The sequence below is a fragment of the Vicugna pacos genome, chromosome 22, assembly GCF_048564905.1.
Source record: "Vicugna pacos chromosome 22, VicPac4, whole genome shotgun sequence".
Taxonomy (NCBI): Eukaryota; Metazoa; Chordata; class Mammalia; order Artiodactyla; family Camelidae; genus Vicugna; species Vicugna pacos.
This window is the reverse complement of record NC_133008.1, coordinates 28355680-28377808: the sequence shown is the minus strand read 5'-3', so window position 1 is coordinate 28377808 and position 22129 is coordinate 28355680. Positions and strand designations below refer to the sequence as shown.

The 22129-nt window shown below is 49.8% G+C and overlaps 2 protein-coding genes across 3 annotated transcripts in view; both read right to left on the bottom strand.

The window, feature by feature from the left end:
* Window positions 1–9791: 9791 nt before the first annotated feature.
* Window positions 9792–13850, bottom strand: TNFSF14 (TNF superfamily member 14). 2 transcript variants are annotated; one of them, XM_031689638.2, is made up of 4 exons: window positions 13544–13850; window positions 12209–12245; window positions 11915–12103; window positions 9792–11317 (listed from the first exon to the last, which is right to left on the bottom strand). In XM_031689638.2, exons 1-4 carry the CDS (start codon window positions 13760–13762, stop codon window positions 10890–10892), a joined length of 873 nt encoding a protein of 290 aa, XP_031545498.2. In that variant the 5' UTR covers window positions 13763–13850; the 3' UTR covers window positions 9792–10889. The 2 variants fall into 2 exon arrangements, with proteins under 2 accessions (XP_031545498.2, XP_006206410.1); XM_006206348.4 differs by having other exon boundaries at window positions 11915–11956.
* A 4995-nt stretch (window positions 13851–18845) lies between these two features.
* C3 (complement C3) overlaps window positions 18846–22129 on the bottom strand; it is a 30009-nt gene continuing 26725 nt past the window's right edge. The window contains exons 35-41 of the mRNA XM_006220161.4: window positions 21921–22010; window positions 20280–20385; window positions 19953–20042; window positions 19722–19805; window positions 19334–19417; window positions 19112–19247; window positions 18846–19030 (exon numbers count right to left, since the gene is read on the bottom strand). Of these exons, the coding sequence (XP_006220223.2) occupies window positions 18889–19030; window positions 19112–19247; window positions 19334–19417; window positions 19722–19805; window positions 19953–20042; window positions 20280–20385; window positions 21921–22010 (732 nt within the window). The 3' untranslated portion in view covers window positions 18846–18888. The remainder of the gene's footprint in view (window positions 19031–19111; window positions 19248–19333; window positions 19418–19721; window positions 19806–19952; window positions 20043–20279; window positions 20386–21920; window positions 22011–22129) is intronic.

Below are 22129 nucleotides of genomic sequence, written 5' to 3'. Positions count from 1 at the left end.
GTATAGTTGATTTACAGTGTTAGTTTCTGCTGTACAGCACAGTGATTCATTTATACATATATATGTTCATGTTCAGATTCTTTTCTTTATAGGCTCTTATAAGATATTGAATATCTGACTCACTTCACTTAGCATGATAATCTCTAGGTACATCCATGTTGCTACAAATAGCATTAATTCATTCTTTTTTATGGCTGAGTAATATTCCGCTGTATATGTATACTACATCTTCTTTATCCAGTCATCTGTTGATGAATATTTAGGTTTCTTCCATGTCTTGGTTATTGTAAATAGTGCTGCTATGAACATTGGGGTGCATGTATCTTTTTGAATTAGACTTTTCTCCATTATATACCCAAGAGTAGAATTGTTGGATCTTATGATAACTCTTATTTTTAGTTTTTAAGGGAATCTCCATACTGTTTCCCATAGTCGCTGCATCAGATTACATTCCTACCAACAGAGTAGGAGAGTTCCCTTTTCTCCACACTCTATCCAGCATTTATTGTTTCTGGACTTTTCAATGATTGCTACTCTGACTGGTGTGAGGTGACACCTCATTGTAGTTTTTTTAAAGTTTTTTTTTTTTTTAAGTTGAAGCATAATTGATTTACAATGTTGTGTTAATTTCTGGTATATAGCATAGTAATTCATTTATACACACATATATATTCCTTTTCATATTCTTTTTCATTATAGGTCATTACAAGGCATTGAATATAGTTTCCTGTGCTGTACAGTAGGACCTTGTTGTTTATCTATTTTATATATAGTAGTTAGTATTTACAAATTCTGAACTCCCGATTTATCCCTCCCCACCCCCTTCCCCTCAGGTAACCACAAGTTTACTTTCTATGTTTGTGAGTCTGTCTCTGTTTTGTATATAAGTTTCTTCTTCTCCTTCTCCTTCTTCTTCCCATCCCCTTCCCCTCCCTCTTCTTCTTCATCTTCTCCTGATTCCACATATAAATGATACCATATGGTATTTGTGTTTCTCTTTCTGGCTTACTTCACTTAGTATGACGATCTCCAGGTCCATCCATGTTGCTGCAAATGGCATTATTTCATTCTTTTTTATGGCTGAGTAGTATTCCATTGTATATATACACCTCATCTTCTTTATCCATTCATTTGTTGATGGACATTTAGATTGCTTCCCTGTCTTGGCTGTTGTAAATCGTGCTGCTATGAATGTTGGGGTGCATGTATCTTTTCCTTTTTTGTGTATGTCATTTTATTTTATTTTTTCCTCTTTTTAATTCTTATTTTTTATTGAAGTGTAGTCAGTATACAATGTTAGTTTCAGGTACACAGCAAAGTGGTTCAGTTATGCACATACATACATGTATATATTTCCAGTTTCTTTCCCATTATGGCTCATTGTAAGAAACTGAATATAGTTCCCTGTGCTATACGGCAGTTCTCTTTACTTATCTGTTTTATATACAGTATATGTAGTTTTGATTTGCATTTCTCACAGCCAATTTCTTTCATGAGGCTAGTTTTGCCTTCACACCAAACCCTGATAGGGATAAGATGAGTCAGAAAAACCACAGACCATCTCTCTTTTGAAACAGATGCAAAAATCCTCCATAAAATATCAGTGCATTGAGTCCAGTAATGCATTAGAAATATATCACCATCAGGCCGGATTTATTCCAGGAATAAAAGGTTGGATTAACACTAGAATGATGGTGAACATGATTCATCACATTGTCAGTCTGAAGGGGAAAAAGTCATATGATAATGTGAGAGATGCAGAGAAAATAGTTAATAAAATTCAACATTCATTCATGATTAAAACAAATCTCTTAGCAAATTAGGGCTAGAAGGGGACTTCCTTAATCTGATAAGGTAGCCACCTAAAAAACCCTGCAGCAGGCTCTTTGTTTCATTGATGGTGGAACATTAAAAGCGACCACTTGACGATCGGAAACAAGACGAGGATGTCCATTTTAGGGACTTTTTTCAATCTTCTTGTGATGACCACAAATATCTATTGCATTGTGTATGCCAGCAACAGGTGTTAGAAAATATAAAATTAAAAAAAAAAAGAGATGACATGTACTATGGCACCAACAAATGTAAAGCATTTAGAAATAAATCAGAAAATGACACAAGTATTAATGGAGAAAATTATGAAACATTATTCAGAAGTGTTAAAGAAGGCTTTTGATAAAAGGAGAGTTTCTGTGTTCATTGACTGGATAACTCAATGTTATAAAGACATCTCCAGTTTGATCTACAGGTTCAATGCAGTTCTATTAAAAATCTCAGCTGGGTTTTTCACGGAATTTGACAAGCAGAGTTAAGGACCGTATATAACCAAGATAATCCTGACGATGAAGAACAAGGACCCTGTCCTCCCTCCCAGACAGCAGGACTTACTATATTCATTACATTAATGAGGGCAGTGTGGTACTTGTACAGGTACAGGCATATCTGCCAACAGAACAGAGTTCATCATCTGCCTGGCTTCCTCTTGGGAAATGAAAGATGCTCTCAAAGGACTTGCTTACCATCAGGATGATGGGCCCATGACAACTTGTTGCTTCCTCTAGGTTGCATGTAAATCTGGAATACATATTAGCCCTGTTTTGTTTTGCTTCTCGGTTGCACAGATTTTCATCCAAGATTGGGGCACATCCTACAATGGATGCCTACATGATATGAGTGTTTCTTTATTTGATGCTGAAATAGGCTGTTACTAAGTTTAGAATTGATTTGGAATATATGTGTGTATCCATCCATCCATTGTCCATTCTTTTTTTTTTTGTACATCCATCCATCCACTTGACCATCCACTTACCATCCTTTCATCCATCCACCCACCCGTCCACACTGTCACTCATTTGCCCACTCATTGACCCATCCCCCTGTTCATTTATCCATCCATCCAAATACCTCTCTATTTATTCACCTATTTGTCTCTCTGCCCTTCTGCCTATCTATCAGGACGGTTATAGAAAAGGGCTTGCAAGGTCTATTAGTTACCTACCGATGCATAACAAGGCACCCAAAACTTAGTGGTGTAAAGTAACGAGATTTATCTGCTTGTAATTCTGCGAGTTGGCCCCACAGGGCTTGGTGGGCCTGGTTAGATCAGCTCTCCGGACGGGGGCAGTTCATCTGGGGTGATGCAACTGTAAAGGCTTTACTCTCACATCATTCATTCTCCAGGGCCACTCCGTCCACTCGTCCTCCTCACTGGACAGCTGTACTTCCTCACATGGCCTCCGGGGGCTCCGAGAAGGCAAACGTGGAAACTGCTTGGCCTCCTGCAGCCCAGATTCCACACTTCCTCAGTGTCACTTCCATGTAAATTCTACTCGTCAAAGTAAGTCACAATCAATTTATTCAGCCAGTATTGTTTGAGATCCTGTCGTGTGTAGGCACTGCTCCGGTAACAAGAGATGGACAAAAGAGACACATTCCCTGCCTGCACGGAGCTCGCCTTCTGGTTCATACGCTTTCTGTAGAGAATCCATATACACTCACAGTGAAGCAGGTCGTAGGTCTCCATCCCTCGTGGGTGACTTTTCTCCCCACCCATAATCAGTAGTGTTTTTCTAGACCCCCTTGATCAATCAGACTACTTTTCCAGGTTTCTGGTTCTGGGCAGGGACCCCAGTTCCCTTTCCTGGGCATCCCACAGACACATTGCTGTCCCTGGGGGCTAACAGACCCCCATTTCTTTGCACTCTAGAGTCTACTTTTGGGACCCCCCCCATTGCAGCAACAGCTCACCATTGTCACTCTAGTTTTAATCTCTCTCTTCCAAAAAAGCATCTAAGGATTTTTTTCTTTCTTCCTTTCAAGATCATCTGCAGGTTATATTTTACTTTATTCAGCGTGTCTCTGAGTTTCGAGTAGGAGCAGGGCCTGTCTCTGTCAGCTTTTTCTCTTGAAAGATTGGATTTCCACGAAAACAGAATCAGCAAGGGAGATTTGCATGCTGGAGGTTAATTGCAAAATGCTGTCAGGTTCAGCACCTGTGAGGGGGTGAGGGCAGCAAGGCCAGGCAGAGGGAAGAGCTGGTTGCGATGCAGTCACACCAGGGGCTTCAGTGGGCGTCACAGGGAGATCTGAAGCTGGGACGGCTCTTCAGAATTATCGCTTCACAGCCCCCAAATGTTGGCCAAACTCTGAAGCTCTTCATTACTTCATGCTTTTGGAGATGGAGGCCAGGAGGAGACACATGGGTTATTCCTGCTTACCACCATCTCCCTAGTGAAGGATGGGAGGGATAAATAATAATAACATCGACAACAGTGGCCAAGATTGTTTTAATAGGAAAGACTCATTTTAAAAAAATTATCAAATACCTGATAAAAGCAACACGAAACAGAGACATTATTTTGGTAAGACACAAAGTCTTTGCTCTCTAGGCAGATTGTTTTAAAGGTAAAGAAAACCTTTTACAGTCTCTTACCAGGAGCAGACCAGTAGTCCAATCAAACTTTGTCCTTTTAGCAGGTGAAAGAAAATACTCAGTTTTACGTAAGTACAGTATTAATAGTAAAGTTTGTTTTTAAAACTCTTATACAAATTAATTAAATCTGATCCAGCTTGATCATGTAAAGTTACACTTCATAAAGCCACACAGACCAGCGGAAGTGCCAGCTGAGGGTGAAGGGAGTTTAGAATGGATAGCGGGGGAGAGGGGTTGATGAGCACCAGCTGAGGTGGCTAGATTTTTACTCCCATTTTCTGGTTGGAATAGAGATCAGCCAGACTCCTGCAGTAGCTCTTCCCAAATGCAGCGCGAGCCTCTTTCCGAAGCGCGCGGATGCGGATGGGCTGAGAGGCAGATGGTCGGGGTGCTGCAGGGCGCCCCTCCGACCCCGCTGGCTGAGCTTGCTGGCGCTCCGTTAACTAATCACCGCTGACCCTTGAACAACATGGGTTTGCACTCCACAAGTCCATGTATACGTGGATTTTTTTCAATAAATAGAGTACCTGTATTTTCATGTTACAAATCTTTAAATTAACTAAGTAGAGGGGAAAGTTTGTGTTTGAGTAGAGATCACAATGCCTGGAATCAAAAGAACTAGGGTTTGAGTCCTGATTCTGTCCATCCCTGAGTGTATTTCAGCTTCCTGCCCTTGGGTGAGTCATTCATCAATCCCTTTGTTTTTGAGGCAGAGGTAGGAGTACGTGGATTTTTGACTGGACAGGGGTCGGCTTCCCTAAGCTTTGCGTTGTTCAGGGGTCCACTGTACGGCCAACTTATAGGCTTAAAACAAGACAATCTATTATCTTACAGTCTTGGAGGTCAGAATCCAAAATCAGTTCTACTGGCTTAAATTCACGGCGTCAGCTGGGCTGCATTCCTTCTGGAAGTTCTAGGCACCAACCTGCTTCCTTGCCTTTTCCAGCTTCTCGAGGTCGCCAGCATGCCTTGGCTTGCGGCACCCTTTCCAGTAATCACATTACTCCTGCCTCTGCTTCTATTGTGACACCTTCTTCTCTGCCTCTACCTCTTTCATTTGTAAGCGTCCCACCTCCAGTGCCTCTCGCCACCCTCCTAGCTGAGAACAAGGTTACCCAGGGCTGGTGAGAGGGGGAGAGACGGTGTAAGAATCTGCCTGGGCTGCCTTGGCCAAGGACCACAGACCGGGTGACATAAACAGAAATGTATTCCCTCACAGCGCTGGAGGCTACAGGTCCAAGATCAAAGTGTCGGCAGGGCTGGTTCCTCTGGGAGCCTCTCCCCTTGGCTCGCAGACAGCTGTCTCTCCCTGTGTCCTCACATGGTCTCCCCTCTGTGTGTGTTTGGGTCCTGACCTCTTCTTCTAAGGCCAGCAGTCACATCGGGTTAGGGCCAACTCTAATCGCCTTAATTTTCCTCTGTAAAGGTGCTATCTCCCAATATAGTCACATCCTGAGGGCACTGAGGGTTAGTGCTTTATATTTTGATATAAATTTTGGGAGCGACACAATTCAGCACCCATATTCTCGTGCACTGCTTTTTTGGAAAAAAAGAACCCTGGAAACATGGAAACTTCCCCAGAAGCGTTCTAGGGGGACCGAAAACTGGAAGAGACTTGAGTCCTGTGCTTCATTGCAGAGAGACTACAGGTCCCCCAAAAGGAAATGACTCAAAGATGTCTCTGGGCAGTTGAAGCCACAGACAACCTCAAAGAATTTCCTGTGCCCAAACCTGGCTAAAAATCGGCCTCATGAGCAAGGCTCAGGAGTAGCAGAGAATGCACCACTCTTAGGTCACAAGTACAAAAGTGGCGGGCTGGTGGATCAGCAGTGGGCTGGGCGCACCTGTGGGTGAATCAACAAGAAACAGATGGATCCTTTCCTCACCCTTAATGCCTTGGCATTTCCTAAGCTCCCTCGAATTTTGACAGTCTTGGGAAAGGAGCATGTGGGGAAGGATGGCTCCCAACGGACTGATATCAAGATCTCAGCATCTTGGTACACAGGCATCTTTGCATCAGTGAAACTGCATTATGAGTAAAAAGGAAGGTGAATTATTTTCATTCCTGGTAAGTGGAGATTCACGTTTGCTGCACACATGTCTCAGTTTGGGCTCCCTCAGAGGCAGAGCCTGAGAAAAGGATGTGGGGACAGACCCTTCCTCCTGAAGGAACACAGCCCTGCCAACACCTTGATTTTAGTCCTACAAGACTCATTTCTGACTTCTGACTTCTAGAACCATAAGATGACACAATTAGTATTGTTTTAAGCAGCAATAGGAGACTAAAACAACTATGAATTCTTGTTCTTGAAATTCATGGTCATCTCAGGCTGTCACATATTTTCTCACCTTCAATGGAGAAGTGGCAACCTCTCTATGCCTAATTTCTCCATTATAACAGTACCCCCTACAGGGTCACTGTGAGAATTGAATGAGTTACTGTGAATTAATGCACTTAGCACAGTGCCTGGCATGCAGTGAGGACCTTCGAAGTGTGACCTGTAATTAATGGTCATTGTTACTTTAAGAAAAACAACAATACAGACATGATGATGAAAGGCACCTGACAAGGAGACCACGAGGGGTGGTGGACACTGGGGCGAGCTGGTGTGTGCATGCCCCACCCAAAGGAGGAAGCCCCTTCCCGACCTGGGTGGTTGCCACAGCCTCCAACTTTGCAAGAAAATCCACAAGTAAGGATTTGTCCACGTGCAAAGTTTTGCAATGTTTAAATATTGGCTACAAATTCCCGTTTTAAAAACACACGCAGTGACTAGATGCGGTCTCTGGATGTAAGGTCACCTTGTTGTAACCACTGAAAAGAATCCGAAGTTTGAAAGCGCACGTGATTACAACCAGACCCGCAGAAAGAACGCCCACGGATTCATCTAAGGGCTCAAGAGCTCACTGTGGACCAAGCTCTGGGAAAATGATCAAAGGCTCAGGTCATTTCATTTCACGAGAACCAGGGTAGGGTAGAAGCCACTGTTCATCCTGGTTCACACACAAGGAAACCCAGGAAGCCAAGGACCGAGCTCAAGATCCCCGGGCTGGGACACGGCGGCGCAGGGGATTGAACCCGGGTCCCCGTCTCCAGGGAGAGCCGCGTTCTGCTTCTCGGAGCGGACGCGTCTCGGCGTTTGAACGCAGCCGTCGGCAGCGGGGAGGGCCACGGTGTCACCACAGGAAATTAAGAAACAATTTAATCACCATTATTTTTCCTTCTATTACCCCTGTATCTTGGCAAGAGAGGAAGAGAAGGGGGAGAGTTTCCTGCCCGGCGCTGGGGGGAGGGTGAGGAGAGCCGGCTCTGAGTCTTGAAAGAGTTGACCTGGGGGGAAGGGGAGGGGGAAATCTGAAAAGACAGCAGAGCACGAGAGGCGAAAGCGGAAATCAAGTAGACAGACTTCTAAGAAGTTGTAAAATAGGTCAGTGGCCGGGCTGGGGGCCTCCTGCTCCCACTTTGCCTGAAAGCAAGCTGGGGACCAGGGCCCTTGCTGCGCCAGCCTCCGCCTGCAGGGCTCTCTGCCTCCTTCCTCGTCTCCCTGCTCCGTCTTTCCCTCCCTCCCTCTCTTTCCATCTCGCTCCGACCCTTCTGCATCTCTGCCCACCTCAAGGCTGGGAGGCCCCTCCTGGGAAGGGTCTTCCGACACTGAACTTAGCGAGAGGTTCCATCCCCTGGCAGATATTAGTGGCTGCTGGTGGCTTTGATAAATTCTCCACACCTTGGTCTGCTCATCAAAGCCACGGAAACAGAAAGACCATGATGAGAACAGAGGAAACTCCAGCGTGGGCTGGGGCGGGCGTGGGGGGCAGTCTCACCTCCCACCAGCCCAGCCAAGGCAGAGAGGCATGAAGCCGCGTGCCCTCAGCGGGGGCAGAGGGGAGGTGCCCCCTGCCTCAGTCTCCACATCTGGAATATGGGGGCAACAACAGCTCCTGCCCGTGGATGGAGCTGAGGACGTGACTCACACGAGATGCCTGGCATAGGGAAAGTGCCTGGCAAGCGCTCTTCTTAGTATTTCTAAATGACTTAAGGCACTCACACACAGAAGGGGCTCTCACTTTATGCCAGCACCACATCAAATGGTGCCTCATCAGGTTTCCTTATCTGATTTAATCTTTACAATAAACCTAGGAGGTGAGGACTGTGGCCACCTCCCACTTACAGATGAGGAAACTGAGGCACTTGCTCCAGGTCACACAGCCAGGAAGTGGCAGAGTAGAACTGGAACCAAGCCATTTCCCTTCGCCCCAGCACCAGGCAACAATGTCAACCATAACAATAATAATTTATCCACCTCTGGGGTCTGAGCCTTCATCCCAGGGTCCAGGGAAGTCTTACTTCGTGGGTTCATGCTCATCTGCATGAACCATCTGGTTTGTATGCTTATCATCAGCTGCGCCTGCCCACACTCCATGCTCTGAGTTACTCCAAGCTGGGTAGCCTGCCGGTCTGGGCTGGATGCCTGCAACAAGTGTTCTTGAAAGTACATGGCCTCTATTTCCTCAGAAATTGTGGATTTGAGGGGCAGGCAGACCTGCATGAACTCTCTGGCTTCCCCCCTAAGCTTCCTGTATGGAGCTGGGCCAGCTGGCTTTGGCTTCTCATCTGTAAAGTGACCTCTGCAGGCCAGTCCTTCTATCCCTGTGCCTCTATGAGCCACCCTTCCCCTGAGAACGCCGTGGTCAAGGGGCCCAGGGACACAGACCAAGTCTGGTCCTCACCCCAGGATGTGTTCATCTTGGTTGGGAGGAACTTCAGGCTGTGTGTGTGTCTGTGTGTGTGTGTGTGTGTTTGTCATTGTGATGCTGTGTGTGTGTGTAATGGGACTGACCATGCTATAGCAGGGGCAAGCCTGATTCTTTTCCTTTTTTTAAACTTTTTAAAGAATGGAGGTACTGGGGATGGAACCCAGGACCTCACGCATGCTAAGCATTCGCTCTACCACTGAGCTATGACCCTCCCCCACCCAAAGTCTGGTGTGACAAGCATTGCATCCATGTGTCACATGGTGTGGCTGTGTGGGCCGTGTGGGTGACTAAGGTTGTGATGATGATTTGTGTGTGGTTGTGTCATAAGTGGTTGTAATGCAGTGTTCGTGCCAGAGGGTTTGCGATGCTGTCTGTGACTTGTGTGAGGTTGTGTGAGAATGTGATGCTTTGTGTGTATGTGTCTGTGGTTGTGAAGGAGTGACTGAGCTCGTGGAGATGTGATTCTCCGTGATGCTGGAGCTGTGGTGAAGGTTTCTTTCTTTTTTTTTTTTTCCAAGCAATCACTGTTTTATTCATAATAGCCAAAAACTGGACACAGATCTGAATGTCCTTCAGTGAGTGAATGTTCAAACAAACTGTGGTATGTGTACACTAGGAAAGACTGTTCAGCAATTAATAGGAAATAAAGTATTTTAAAAAGACAGCTTTACTCAGATATAAATTCACATATGTGATGGAGGTGGTTTCTTTCTTTCTTTCTTTTTCTTTGTTTCTCTTTTTTTTTCTCTCTCTCTCTCTTCCTTCCTTCCTCCCTCCTTCCTTTCTCTCTCTCTCTTTCTTTCTCTCTGTATTTCTGTCTTTCTTTCTTTCCTCCCTCACCTTCCCTCCCTCCTTCCTTCCTTTTTTCTCTTTTTCTTTCTGCAGACATTTTCCAAGTGCCTGATGCGGGGATCTGGCTTGGGTGCCGAAATAGCCACGGTGCCCTGGAGGAAGCTGAGCGCTTCGCAGTGCCAGCACACAGCCAGCCGGGTGACGATCTACACTAGTAGCCAGAAACCAGCCTCCGTGGGACTGTTTGTCTCCTGGATACAGGCAAACACGACAGAGCGTCTGCGCTCTCGCGAGAGCCAGTCGCAGCAGCCCATCAGCCAGCACATCGCGGTGACTGTGTCTCTGAGTGGACCTTCGTGGCCAGGTGGAGACGCGGCCACAGCGCGTGGCTGGGGCTGGGGTACGTGACTGTGACCGTGGGCGGGGCGGGGCGGGGCTCCCCACGTGGGTGAGTCTTGATGATAAATCTCCCTCCCCGCACCACCCCGCCCGCACTGAGAGAGTGGGGAGGATGCTGTTTCCTGCCCACTGCCAAGTCCCTGGGCCCCCAAGTCCCGCTGTCCTCCGAGTCGGGAGTATAAATACCCACCCCTCACCCCTTCTTCCTGAATATCAGGCAGATGAGCTTCACCCCTGCCTGGGGGCCAGCAGTCCCCTGAGTCTCCGGGTCGGGGTCTGCAGTGCTGCGCATGGTGGGGTCTGCAGGTCCCCTTGGTTCTCCGGAGGTGCCGGCTGGGTCTTTAACTTCTTGGGTGGCTGGGTTCTTGCCCCTGGTGGTCCCCCCTGAGCGTTGCACCCGCTGAGTTTGGGGTTCCCACGGGCACGCTGCGAAATCTCTGCTTGTTGGGTTGCCGGTCTCCCGAGGCGCCCTCTGAGGTCTCCCCCGTTCCAGTCACCACCGCTCCTTCCTTCACACCATGAACGCCCCGAAATAGGAGCGCGTGCCGTCGCGGAGCCGGACCAGGCGCTCGTCCGGCAGGCGCACCACCACCTCCTCGCCGGCGTCCAGGTGGACCAGTCCGCCCAGGAAGCTGCTGTCCCACCAGACCCGGGAGCTGCTGACCCGCCCGCAGGGGGACCGCCGGCTGACCAGCAGCTCCAGCTCCTCGGGGTAGCGCGCCGTGCGCTTGTAGAGGCCGTGGGTGATGGGCAGGCCGCCGGTCAGGCCCTGCGGGCAGCCCACGCCGCCCAGCTGCACCTTGGAGTAGATGTAATAGTAGCCCGTCTGGGCGATCACCAGGGCGCCGTCCCTGTAGGCGAGGCCCCTCAGGAAGGCCAGACCCAGCTCCGTCTCCCACAGCAGCGGGCCCCCGCTGCCCGTCAGGCTGGAGTTGGCCCCTGCGGAGGGGGACGAAGGCTTGCTGTGTGGCCCTGAGCCCGCCGCCACGCCTCTCTGAGACCCATTCCCTCTGCGCCAGGCTGTGTGAGAGCTTTAGACGGACGACCTCACTGCAGCCTCACTTTACGGGCGGGGAAACTGGCAAAATAACTTGCTGACCATGCATCTTAATGTGTTTTTCCTCCCCTTCCAGCAGTCGGGGAAACTGAGGCACGGAGCAATCAAGTGACTTGCCCAGAGCGTCAAAACAGGCGCAGAACTGAGGAGTTGAGGCAGAACACGTTCTGGTTTGGCAGCCTCATAACCTCTATGTGCCTCAGTCTCCCTTTCTGTAAAATGGAGAGAACAGTCCCCGCTAAGGATCTAATGAATTAATAACGTATAGAGCACATCACCGTGCGCGACAGGGCAGTGCAGTATAAGGGTTTATTCAATAAACAAAATTAGAAATTAAAGGACCTAGGGGGTGCCTGTGTGCTGAGCAACTCTGCATAATCACTGAGTGAAGGAAGGGGTCCTCTGACATGGGGTGTCTGTCTGGTGTCCCCAGAACATGCTGACCCCCGCCCCGTGGCAGGGCTCGGGACCCCCCTCACCTGTGAGGTGTGCTGCGGGGTTGGCTTGCTGGGGCCTCCGCTCTGGGGAGAGAGGGTCGGAGGTCAGAGGTGAAGGCAGTGGTGGGGGCAAGGGCCAGCACCCAGAGAGGTCATCAAGTCCATCTCCCGGTGTCAGCCCTGCCCTTTCCGGAGCGCCCCAAACTTCTGCTTCTCCGCCATCTGTGGGGCCTGGGCCGGTTGTGCAAATCACATTGGGCAATGGGCTGAGGGTGTGGGGGCAGCAGCGTGGGAACCAGCCCGACCCCTTCCCCGGGCACCAGGACCCTGACCCACCTTGCACCAGCTGCTCCCAGGATCCCGCACGTCTGTCCTAAAAATGCAGAGCAGCCCCTGGTGAGGACCTGCGGGCCCCGTGCCCTGGCATCACTCAGACTGGTGGCCAAGAGACACACGCAGGCCATGGGCACAGACACCACCCTCAGATGTATCCAAGGCCATGTGCACACTGCCCCCTCACCCCGGTTCCTGCCCCACAGCAGACTCATAACCGCCCAGTGCCTCAGCTTTCCCCTCCATAAATGGACATGAATAGTGCCTGCTTAGGATTCAGCAAATCTACACGTGAAAAGCATATTACACTGCCTGGCGCGTAGCAAGCACTATGTAAGGGTTTACTAAATCAGTGATATCAGAGACACTCGAACACCCTAATGGCTGGACGCTTGGATGTAAATGCTAACACGTGGGTATGGACACATGACTCGGGGCACAGACCCGGATGCTTACGTGACACACTGACAAGACACACGTGGATGCAGACATGTGGATACACAGTTTGGGGATCCACGTGCGTCCATGCACACAGAGACCCAGACACAAGGACCTGCCAACAGTTAACACACGGGCTGTAGATGGGCAAGTAGGTGGACACACAGGTACACATATGCAGACAGCAGCAGGGGTCCGCGTGGGCCTGTGGCCATCACATCTAGCCTGAAAGAGGAGGAGAACAGACCTGGAAACACAAAAAAGGCCAAGACCACATGGGCATGGTGTGGACCAAACAGTCCCACAGGTGTGGCAGATGGACAGAGACGTCCGCAGCCAACAGGGAACTGACACAGATTGTCACAGTAGATAATGGCGATCAGGGTGTGGCTGATAATAATCTGCAAAGTCAGAATGTGGGTTCTGGGGCTTCCAGACAGCACAACTGTATTAGAAACATTCAGCTTCCTAAGAGACTAGATTTTATTTGTTCCCATCACTTGAGGAAATAACGATGTGACACCAGAGAGGCGTTAGCTAACGCTACGCTGGCAACCCTACTGCAATATAAATGTATCAGATCAACACATTGTACACCTTAAGCTCACACAACATTCTATGTCAATTATATCTCAATAATTAAAAACAGAATGTTGGTCCCCACTGGTTGAACGCTTGCTGTGATCCAGCCGGGCGCCACCTGGGCTACGTCGTATTTTATTCCCTACAGGGTCACTCATTATCACGCCCATTTCACAGATGAGGAACCTGAGGGTCAGAGAGGTGAATTAATTTGCCCTGGGCTGCTCTTAGTCTGTCATCCGTTCTGCACATACACACACAGAGACGCACTGTGGCACAGGAGACCCACGGGCTTTGAGCACCCCCAGCGCCACTTACCTGCAGAGGGACGATCACCGCCTCCAGGCGCCAGTGGAGCTGCAGGAGGAACCAGCCCTGCACCGCCAGGCCGGCCGCCAGCAGCAGCAGCAGGAGGCCCAGGCCCAGCCGGGCAGCACTGCAGGGCTGCTTTCGGCGGCTGCGCCCCAGCCTCGTGAACGGGATGTCTGTCTGTCCATCCACCACGAACACCGAGGGCCGCACGGCTGTCTCCTCCATGCCTGAGTGGAAGAGGCGCCACGACGCCCCGGGCTGGGCTGGCACGCCTGGCTCCTGCGAGGCCCGGAGGAAACCACAATTGCCCCACCCTCCCAGGCTTTGCGCGCTGCAGACAGGCGCCCCTGGGTACCCGGGCTGCCTTTAGAGCTGGGGCTCAGCCCCTCCCCTTTCCCCACTCGCTCTCCTCTTCTTCCTGTCCGCCCACCCTCGGCCCAGCCCATCTTACTCTCACTCATCTGATCTCTCACACTTTCCAGAGGCTTCTGAAGATGTGACTCACGTGGGGATGGGAGAGGGAAGGGCCCAGATTTCCTTTTTGGCCTTGTCGTTCACCAGGTTGCCAAATATTTATCGAGCACCTGCTGTGTGCCAGGCCCTGTTCTAGGTCTGGGGGTGCAGCCATGAGCAAGAGAGACAGAAGTCTCAGTCTTGTGGCTCCCTGATTCTAGTGGGCTGAGAAAGACAATGAGCCTAATAAATGAGAAAACACTATACAGTGTTGAAGATGGTGATAAAAACAGTGCAAAACACTAGAGTGGCTTGTGTGTGTGCTGTTTATATATATAGTGTGGGCATGCAGGTGTGCACAGGCGCCAGCATGCATGTATGTGTGCAGGTGCACACACAGTGTGGGCATGCAGGTGTCTGCACGTGTGTACATGTGCTTGCATGGCTGTATGCACATGTGTGTGCATGCATACAAGTTTTCATCAGAACTCACAGTCGAATGGTGGAGTCACTGTCCACTCAGTTAACTAAACCCAAGGCCTGGGAATCATCCTGGACCCCTCCCTTCGTCCTGTCACTACATCTCACCCCCAGCAAGCTCTGTCAGTTCAACCTCCAAACCAGACCTGAATCCAGCCCACCTGTTTCCATCTGCACACTGGCTAAGTCCTATGGACTGAACGATTGTGTCCTCTCTTCCCCTAAATTGATATGTTGATGCCCTAACCCCCAGTGTGATGGGCTGTGGTAGTGGAGCCTTTGGGAGGTGCTAGGGCAGGAGGGTGGGGCCCTCCTGAATTGCATTAGTGCCCTTATAAGATGAGACATGAAGGATATGCTCTCACTCCCTCTCTGCCGTGGGAGGACACAGAGAAGGAGGCCGTGTACAAGCCAGGAAGAGGGCTCTCAGTGGAACCCAACCCCACAGGCACCCTGATCTCAAATTTCTAGCCTCTAGATCTGTGAGAAATAAATGTCTGTTGTTCAAGCCACTCAGTCTAGGGTATCTAAGACACTGAGGCATCCATCATTTTTTGCTTGGACTGTTGCAGTAGCTTTCCACCCGGACCTCCTGCTTTACCACTTGTCATTTTATAATTCATTCTCTATCCTTGAATTAGGGTGACCTTGCTCATTTATTTCTGATTTTATTTTATTGAGGTAAATTCACACAACATAAAACAAACCATTTAGAAGGAGCAACTCAGTGTCATTAAGCACATTTACAATGTTGTGCAACTCTTATCTTGTTCCCAAGAATTTCAGTTAACCTGATATCAAAAGTTAACCTGATAACCATTAAGCAGTCATTTCCCATCCCCAATTCTCCCCAAAAACCTGGCAACCACTAGTCTGCTTTCCTACTCTATGCATTTACCTGTTACAGACACTCAAAAAAAAAAAAAAGGAAATACACCCTGTGTGGTCTTTTGTGTCTCGCTCCTTTCACCAGATATAATGCTTGCAAGGTCCTTTTACATTGTAGCATGTGTCAGTGCTTCAGTCCTTTTTAAGGCTGAGTAATACTCCATTATATGGATGAACCACATTTTACTTATCCATTCAACCATTAATGGACATTTAAGTCATTTCTGCCTTTTGGCTCCTGTGAAAATCACTGCTATGAGGAAGTGTGTGCGTGTATTTGTCTGAGTACCAGGTCTCAATTCTTTTGGGAATATACCTAAGATTGGAATTGCTGACATCAGCTTTTTAAACACCTAAGTCAGTTCTCATCTCTTCCCTGTTTAAAATCTTCCAGTGGCTTCCCATTGAGCTTACAGGGGTTAGCAAATTACGGCTTGTGGGTCAAATCCAGCCAAGCTCCTGTTCTGTCCAGGCATAGAAGCTGCTCTTGGAAGCCGGCACTTTAGTGTGCTCTGGAGTCCCAGATGGGGCATCCCCCCTGCCCCCTCTTCCCGAGTTTGCTCCCAGTACCAGCCTCCCTGGCCAGCAGCCAAAGCTCGCTGACGCCCATGCCTTGTGTTGGTCTCATTGGCTTCCACCAACATGTTGGAGTGTCCTCTGTTGACAACCGTTGGGCACTGAATGGATGTATCTCATTCTGGGGGTTTGTGACGCAGCCTGTTGCCTCACCTCTGGACAGCAAATCCAGATGAGACAGCTGGGCCTTGGAAAGGAGAGGTTGGCTGGGATCTGGGTATCACTGGAGCAGAGAGAAAAACTGGCCTCAGTGGTCACCCCTCACCTTCTCCACTTGCCTGGACCTCCAAGCAGTGGGTCCACCACCCTTCATCCAGAGAGTACCTCCAGCAGCCAGGCACAAATCCTGGCCACCATCTTGGATGGCCCACCCCAAGCAAACAGGGCATATGGAGGATGGAAGCTTCCTCTTGTTTTATAAGTACCTTTGTAATATCCTCTATTTTATCTCTTGGTCCTCAAAGGCTAAATTATTTAGTATATGGGCCTTTATAGGAAAAGGGCTATCCCTTGAGCTAAGAATAGACAGTAAGTGGTTTTCACCGTCTTGAAGTCCTCGCAGTCTGGTTACTCTGTCCAAGGCACCCGGGCCTTTCGCATTGCTCTTCCCTCTGTGTGGAACAGTCTTTTCCAGATCCTCATGGCTGGCCCCGCCTTGTCATTTATTTCTTGACTCTTCACAGAAGCCTTCCTTGACCACTTGTATTATGCAAGGTTTGTCAGAGAAACAGAACTGATAGTATATCTCTGTCTCCAATCTCTGTCTCTAATTGCTACCTATCTATTATCTATCCATCTACTATTTACCTATTTATCTATTTTTATAGAGAAAGAGAGAGAGAGAGAGAGAGAGAGAGGTTTAAGGAAATAATTCATGAGATTTTGCTGCTTGGCAAATCTGAAATCTGTAGGACAAGCCAGCAGGTTGGAGATTCAGTTAAGGGTTGATGCTGTGGTCTTGAGTCTGAAGATGACAAACTCAGGTAGAATTTCTATGCCGCCATCTGGAATTTTTTCCTCCTCAGGAAACCTATATTTTCTATTCAGCCCTTCAACTGACTGCATAAGGCCCACACACATTATCAAGGGTAATCTGCTTTTAAAGTCAACTGACTGTACGTGTGAATCACATCCTAAAAAATATCTTCATAGCAACATTTAGGCTGGTGTTTGACCAAGCAGCTGGTCACCACAGCCTAGCCAAAGTGACACGTGAAATGAACCATCCTTCAATCTAAATGACTGCTGGTGGCTTCCCCATGTCACTCTGTTCTCTTTTCCTTTTTGGACTCCCCCACTGTATGAAATCAACTCCATGCTGTCTTTAGAATGTAAGTTTCATAAGACCCTGTCTGAGCTGTTCACAGCCTGGAACCACAGGCACTCAAACAACACCACGCCATGCATTAAAGAAATGAAGAAAATGAATTCCAGGGCAGAAGAAAGGGGACATGAACGAGAAAAGAAGTGAGAAATCAGTCATAAAGGAGGACGGGGCCCAGCAGATGTCAGCTGGGACACCACGTGAGTGATGAGGATCTCTGAGTCTCCCTTTGACAGGGGTCTCTGGCAGTAGGGGGCTGGAGGGAGGGGTGGGCTGTGAACCGATTTCCCTCAGATTTCTGGAGTTGGGAGGTTGAGGATTCTAGGACCTGGGGTCTTAGGGGAAGGGGTCTATGCTGGGATGACTTCCAGGTCCAGGGTTTTTTCTGTAATAACCTGACCCAGAGGCCTAGCCTGGATCTCACCCTCAACGGTCCTCAAGAACCACACGAGGAGTTAGAAGAGGCATTTGGTGTCCCTTGGCAGCCAGTGGTCTCAGTTGCTTGTGGCTGGCACCCCACCATTTGTTTCTGGTGAGTCTGTGACCAAAACAGCCCCCATACTCCTTCCTCAACTGCTGATTCACGTCTTCTCCTGGCTTGGTGGCTCCCTCAGGGCTCCAGCCAGAGATATCACCCTGCGTGCCCCTTACTGCCCCCTCCTGGCACAGCCGCCTCATACAATCCTACCGGTCTGTTCAGGCCCATCTAGAAACTGGTGACCGGGAGGGTATGGTGAACGTAGAGGACAGCAGATGGAATGCAGTGGAGACAGGAAATGGAGCGAGAGAGCTGTGAGTGAAGGCAAATGGGGTGCAGATGAGAACAGGTGAGGATGGCAGGTAAAGATGCAGGTGAGCATGAACATGGGAAGGCAGAGGGAGACTGTAGGGTTATGATGCTGGTGGAGACACAGGTAAAGACGCAGGGGAAGGTGCAGGTGGGAAGGCAGGTAACTACGTAGGTAAGGATGCTGGTAAGAACATAGGAAGAGATCCAGAGAAGGATGTAGGTAAAGATGCAGGTCCTCACCCAGATGAGTATGCAGAGAAAATACAGGTGAGGACGCCAGCGGAAAGACAGGTGAGATTATAGGGAAGAACATTGGTAAAGATACAGGTAAGTTTATAAAGATATAGGTAGGGGAAGAAGGTGAAGATGCAAAAAATGCAGGTGGATACAGTTGAGCGTGTAGGGGAGAGAGCAGGTAAAGACCCGGATGAGAATATTGGTAAGAGTTCAGGTGAGGATGCAATAGGAGGTAGGTAAGCAAGGGGGTGAGAGCTCAGGCGGAGGGGCAGTGAGCTGCTGGTGAGGATCAAGGTGAGAATGCAAATGAGAATTCAGGTGAGGATGGAGCTGAGGTGCGGTGAGATGCGGAGGAAGATGCAGGCGCATGCCCAGCTAGGTGCAGACGGCAGGCCCCGTGCTTTAGGCGAGGAAGCCCGTGAACTCGCAGGTGACCTGCAGGAGGGATGGGGTGGGACTCAGGCAAGGTTTCAGTAGGATGAAGCAGGGCTGCACATGCAGCAGCTGGGGGTCGCAGCTGCCCCTTTCCCCTCTCAAAGACGTCCAGGCTTTGGGAGATGTGAAATATAACTGAGCTTTATTGGGTGGACAATGGCGGTGGAGTCAGTTGGGGCAGCCGAAGACGACCATGTTCTCAGTGAAGTTGGCCAGGTCCTGGCACAGTTTCTGGTTCTCCTCATCCTGGCATTCGTCATTCTCAGGCCACAGCTCCACCCAGGTGTCCTTCCCAATGATGTAGCTGACGCTGGGGGAAGGGAGACAGGTCAGGAGGCGGAGGGGAGGGAGGGAGGCGGCGGCCACGTGGAGGTACAGGGCGAGCACTCACTTGGGTTTCTCTCCCCACAGGTCGGAGGAGACGCCCCACACGAGGTACTGCTTCCCCTCCTGCAGTCTGAGGGCTTCTCTGCACTTGATGTGGCTGATGAACTTGCGCCTCTGTTTCTCCTTCACCTCATCCGAGCCTGGAGGGGAGGGAGAGGGAATCAAAGCTGGGGGAGGGAGGGGCAGGGGGGAGGCAGAGAGACAGGAGACAGGGCACAGGGCTGACCTGATTTGATGATCTGATCAATGACCATGGTGTACTCGTCAAAGTCATCGGACAGCTCCTTCTGGAGAAGCGTGGTCTTGTACACTGTGGCGGGGAAGGAGGGCAGTGAGGGTGGTCCGTGGGGCACCCCCACCTGCAGGCGCCCCTGGGCATACGGCTCCTCCAAGCAGGTCCGCGCAGGGGTCACAGCCCAGCACGCTGCAGCCTCTGCCACGGCCCCCAGGAGCGGACGCCGCCACAGACGGTCGCAGATCCCCCACCTCACCCAGAGTCACGCTCACAGCCAAGCACACGGTTACAGCCGCCCGCGACGACAGTCAGATGCCTGACCCCTGCCGTCACGCGGCCTCACGCACACCGCCACAGCCCCGCACCCCGCCCCACGCACCGTAGTCCACCCCCGGCTCGCAGGCCTTGTCCAGCCGCTCCTCCAGGGTGATCGCCTCCTCCACGTGGTGCATGAAGCAGTTCTCTGCGGGGTGGGGCGACATGGTCTAAGTCCTGCTCTCCTCGGTCGGGGCCCACCACCCATGGGTGTGGCCAACAGCCCCGGGCACATCCCGCCATGAGAGCGGGCGGTCCAGTGGGCGTGGCCACCTCCTGACTCCTATGCACCCACCCTCTGCGCAGCGGCACATTTCTTTGTGGCAGAGTTTGCTCAGCATCCCATCCTCCTTCTCCGGGTGGTAGAACCGGGTGCAGGTCTCATCTGCGGGCAGAGGGGACGGGGCGGGATCAGAGGGCTGGGGCTTCCACCCCAGAGACCACACCTGGGGCCTCAGAGTCGCAGCTCCAGTCCCATGCACCCATCGTGCCGATGTCAGGTCTCCAACCCTGGGGCCCCCAGACCCCCCACTCACAGACCTCTGGGACCTTGGGACCCCCAGACCCCTAACTCTCAGGCCCCTGGGACCCTGAGGCCCCAGGCTGTAGCATGGCGGCTCACCCAGGTTGTAGTAGGAGTACACCTTGACCGACCCAGGCTGTATAAGCCCCACGTTGAAGTACTGGTGAACTTTGAAGGATAGACAGTCCTCCTGGGTGTGTGAGATCTGGGAAGAAGGAGGAGGTTGGTCAGGGGGTGACATGGAGGAAGGTCCAGCATGGGGTCCTGGGGGTGGAGCAGTGGTGGGGAAACTGAGGGATCAGGACGGATACTGGTGGGGAAGATAGAGAAGATGGGTGGGGGCAGGAATCTTTGCCAAAAGATGAATGAGAAATTCAACAAATCCATGTTTTTTTTCTTCAAGGCTCACAGCTAGATCATTCTTCTCCGTCTCTTTGACTTCCATGTGGCCGAGTGATTGAGTTTTGGCCAATGATTGCTATCGATGGCCTTAAAAACGTTCCACGGTTAACAGGATTGCACTGGATATTTGAAAGCTGCCGAAAGGGTAAATCTTAGAAGTTCTCACCACACACACACACACAAGTTATAACTATGTGAGGTGATGGATGTGTTAACTGCCTTAGTGTGGTAATTACTTCTCAATATATACACATACCAAATCATTACATTGTACAGCTTAAACATGCACAATGTCGTATGTCAATTAAATCTCAGTAAACCTGGAAAAAATAAAGAGAAAGGAAGAAAAGAAGAACAAAAGAAAGAAGAAAACAGATATGTGTGTGTGTGTGTGTGTGTCTCTCTCTCTATATATATATAGACACACACACACATATGTGATAGATGCATACATTTGAAGGAAAATACTAACAATTAGTCAATTTGGGTATATGGTATATGGAACTTCTTTATGCTGCTCTGAAATTTGTAAGGTTGGAATTACATAAAAATATAAAAGTACAAAAATTAAAATGTAAAAAGACATTAAAAAAAAAACCCATCTCATGCACAATCATCTCATCTAGAGAGAAAGGATCCAGCAGAGGACTCCAAAGTCCCAAGATGGAAGGTCCTTGAGCCCCCGAGCGACCACATGGAGAAGGGTCCCTCCTTATCTCCCATGCCCTCCGGACTTTAGCAGAGTGAAAAATACAAGTCTCTGGTGTTGAGACCCCCATATTCTTAGGGGTTTTATCACAGTAGCTGGTGTTCCTTATGCTGACTAATGTGGAGTGAGGGTCCCGGGGGGCCCTGGGAGTTAGCAGGGAAGAGATGAGGATAGCAGAAGGGGAAGGAATAAGCAGGAAAGAGGAGGAAGCCCAAATCACATGAGAGATAATGAGAGCTGGATGGAGAGAAAATAAGAGAAGAGAGAAATGCTAGGGGGTGGGGAGCAAAAGAAGTCCTTTCTCTTCACTGAGCACTTTTTTCTTCTTTTCTTTAAACAAAGTGTTCTTTTTCCCCAATGGTTGTTTAAGACCCCGATGAGAAGTAGCTGGAGGGGGCAAGTGAAAAATGAGGTTGGAACATCAGTGGTCAGAAGGCATAGAAGGTGGGTTGACCACCCTGTTGACCTGGGTTGACCGACCACCTTGGTTTACACGTCCCTTCTTCCAACACCCAGCAGCACAGACCCTGTCTCCCCTAGCCTGGGGCTGGCCTGACCCAGAGACAAAGGCCAGTGGAGAAGGAAAGGCCAGAGCCAGGTAGGGGCCAAGATCCCAATGAAAGCCTTACCTTGTCCAGGTAGATGATGAGGGTGTTCTTATTGGAGAAGGCTTTGTCCATCTCATACTTAGAGATGTATCTGTCGACGCCAGAGCTCAGCTGGGGAAGGACAGGACTTGTGAAAACCCTTCCTGGGTCCCTTTACCCCCGCTCCAGCCTCTTCCAGACCCTGGGCTCCTTCTCACGGATCCTAGCCCCCAAGCCCAAGACCTTCGTAC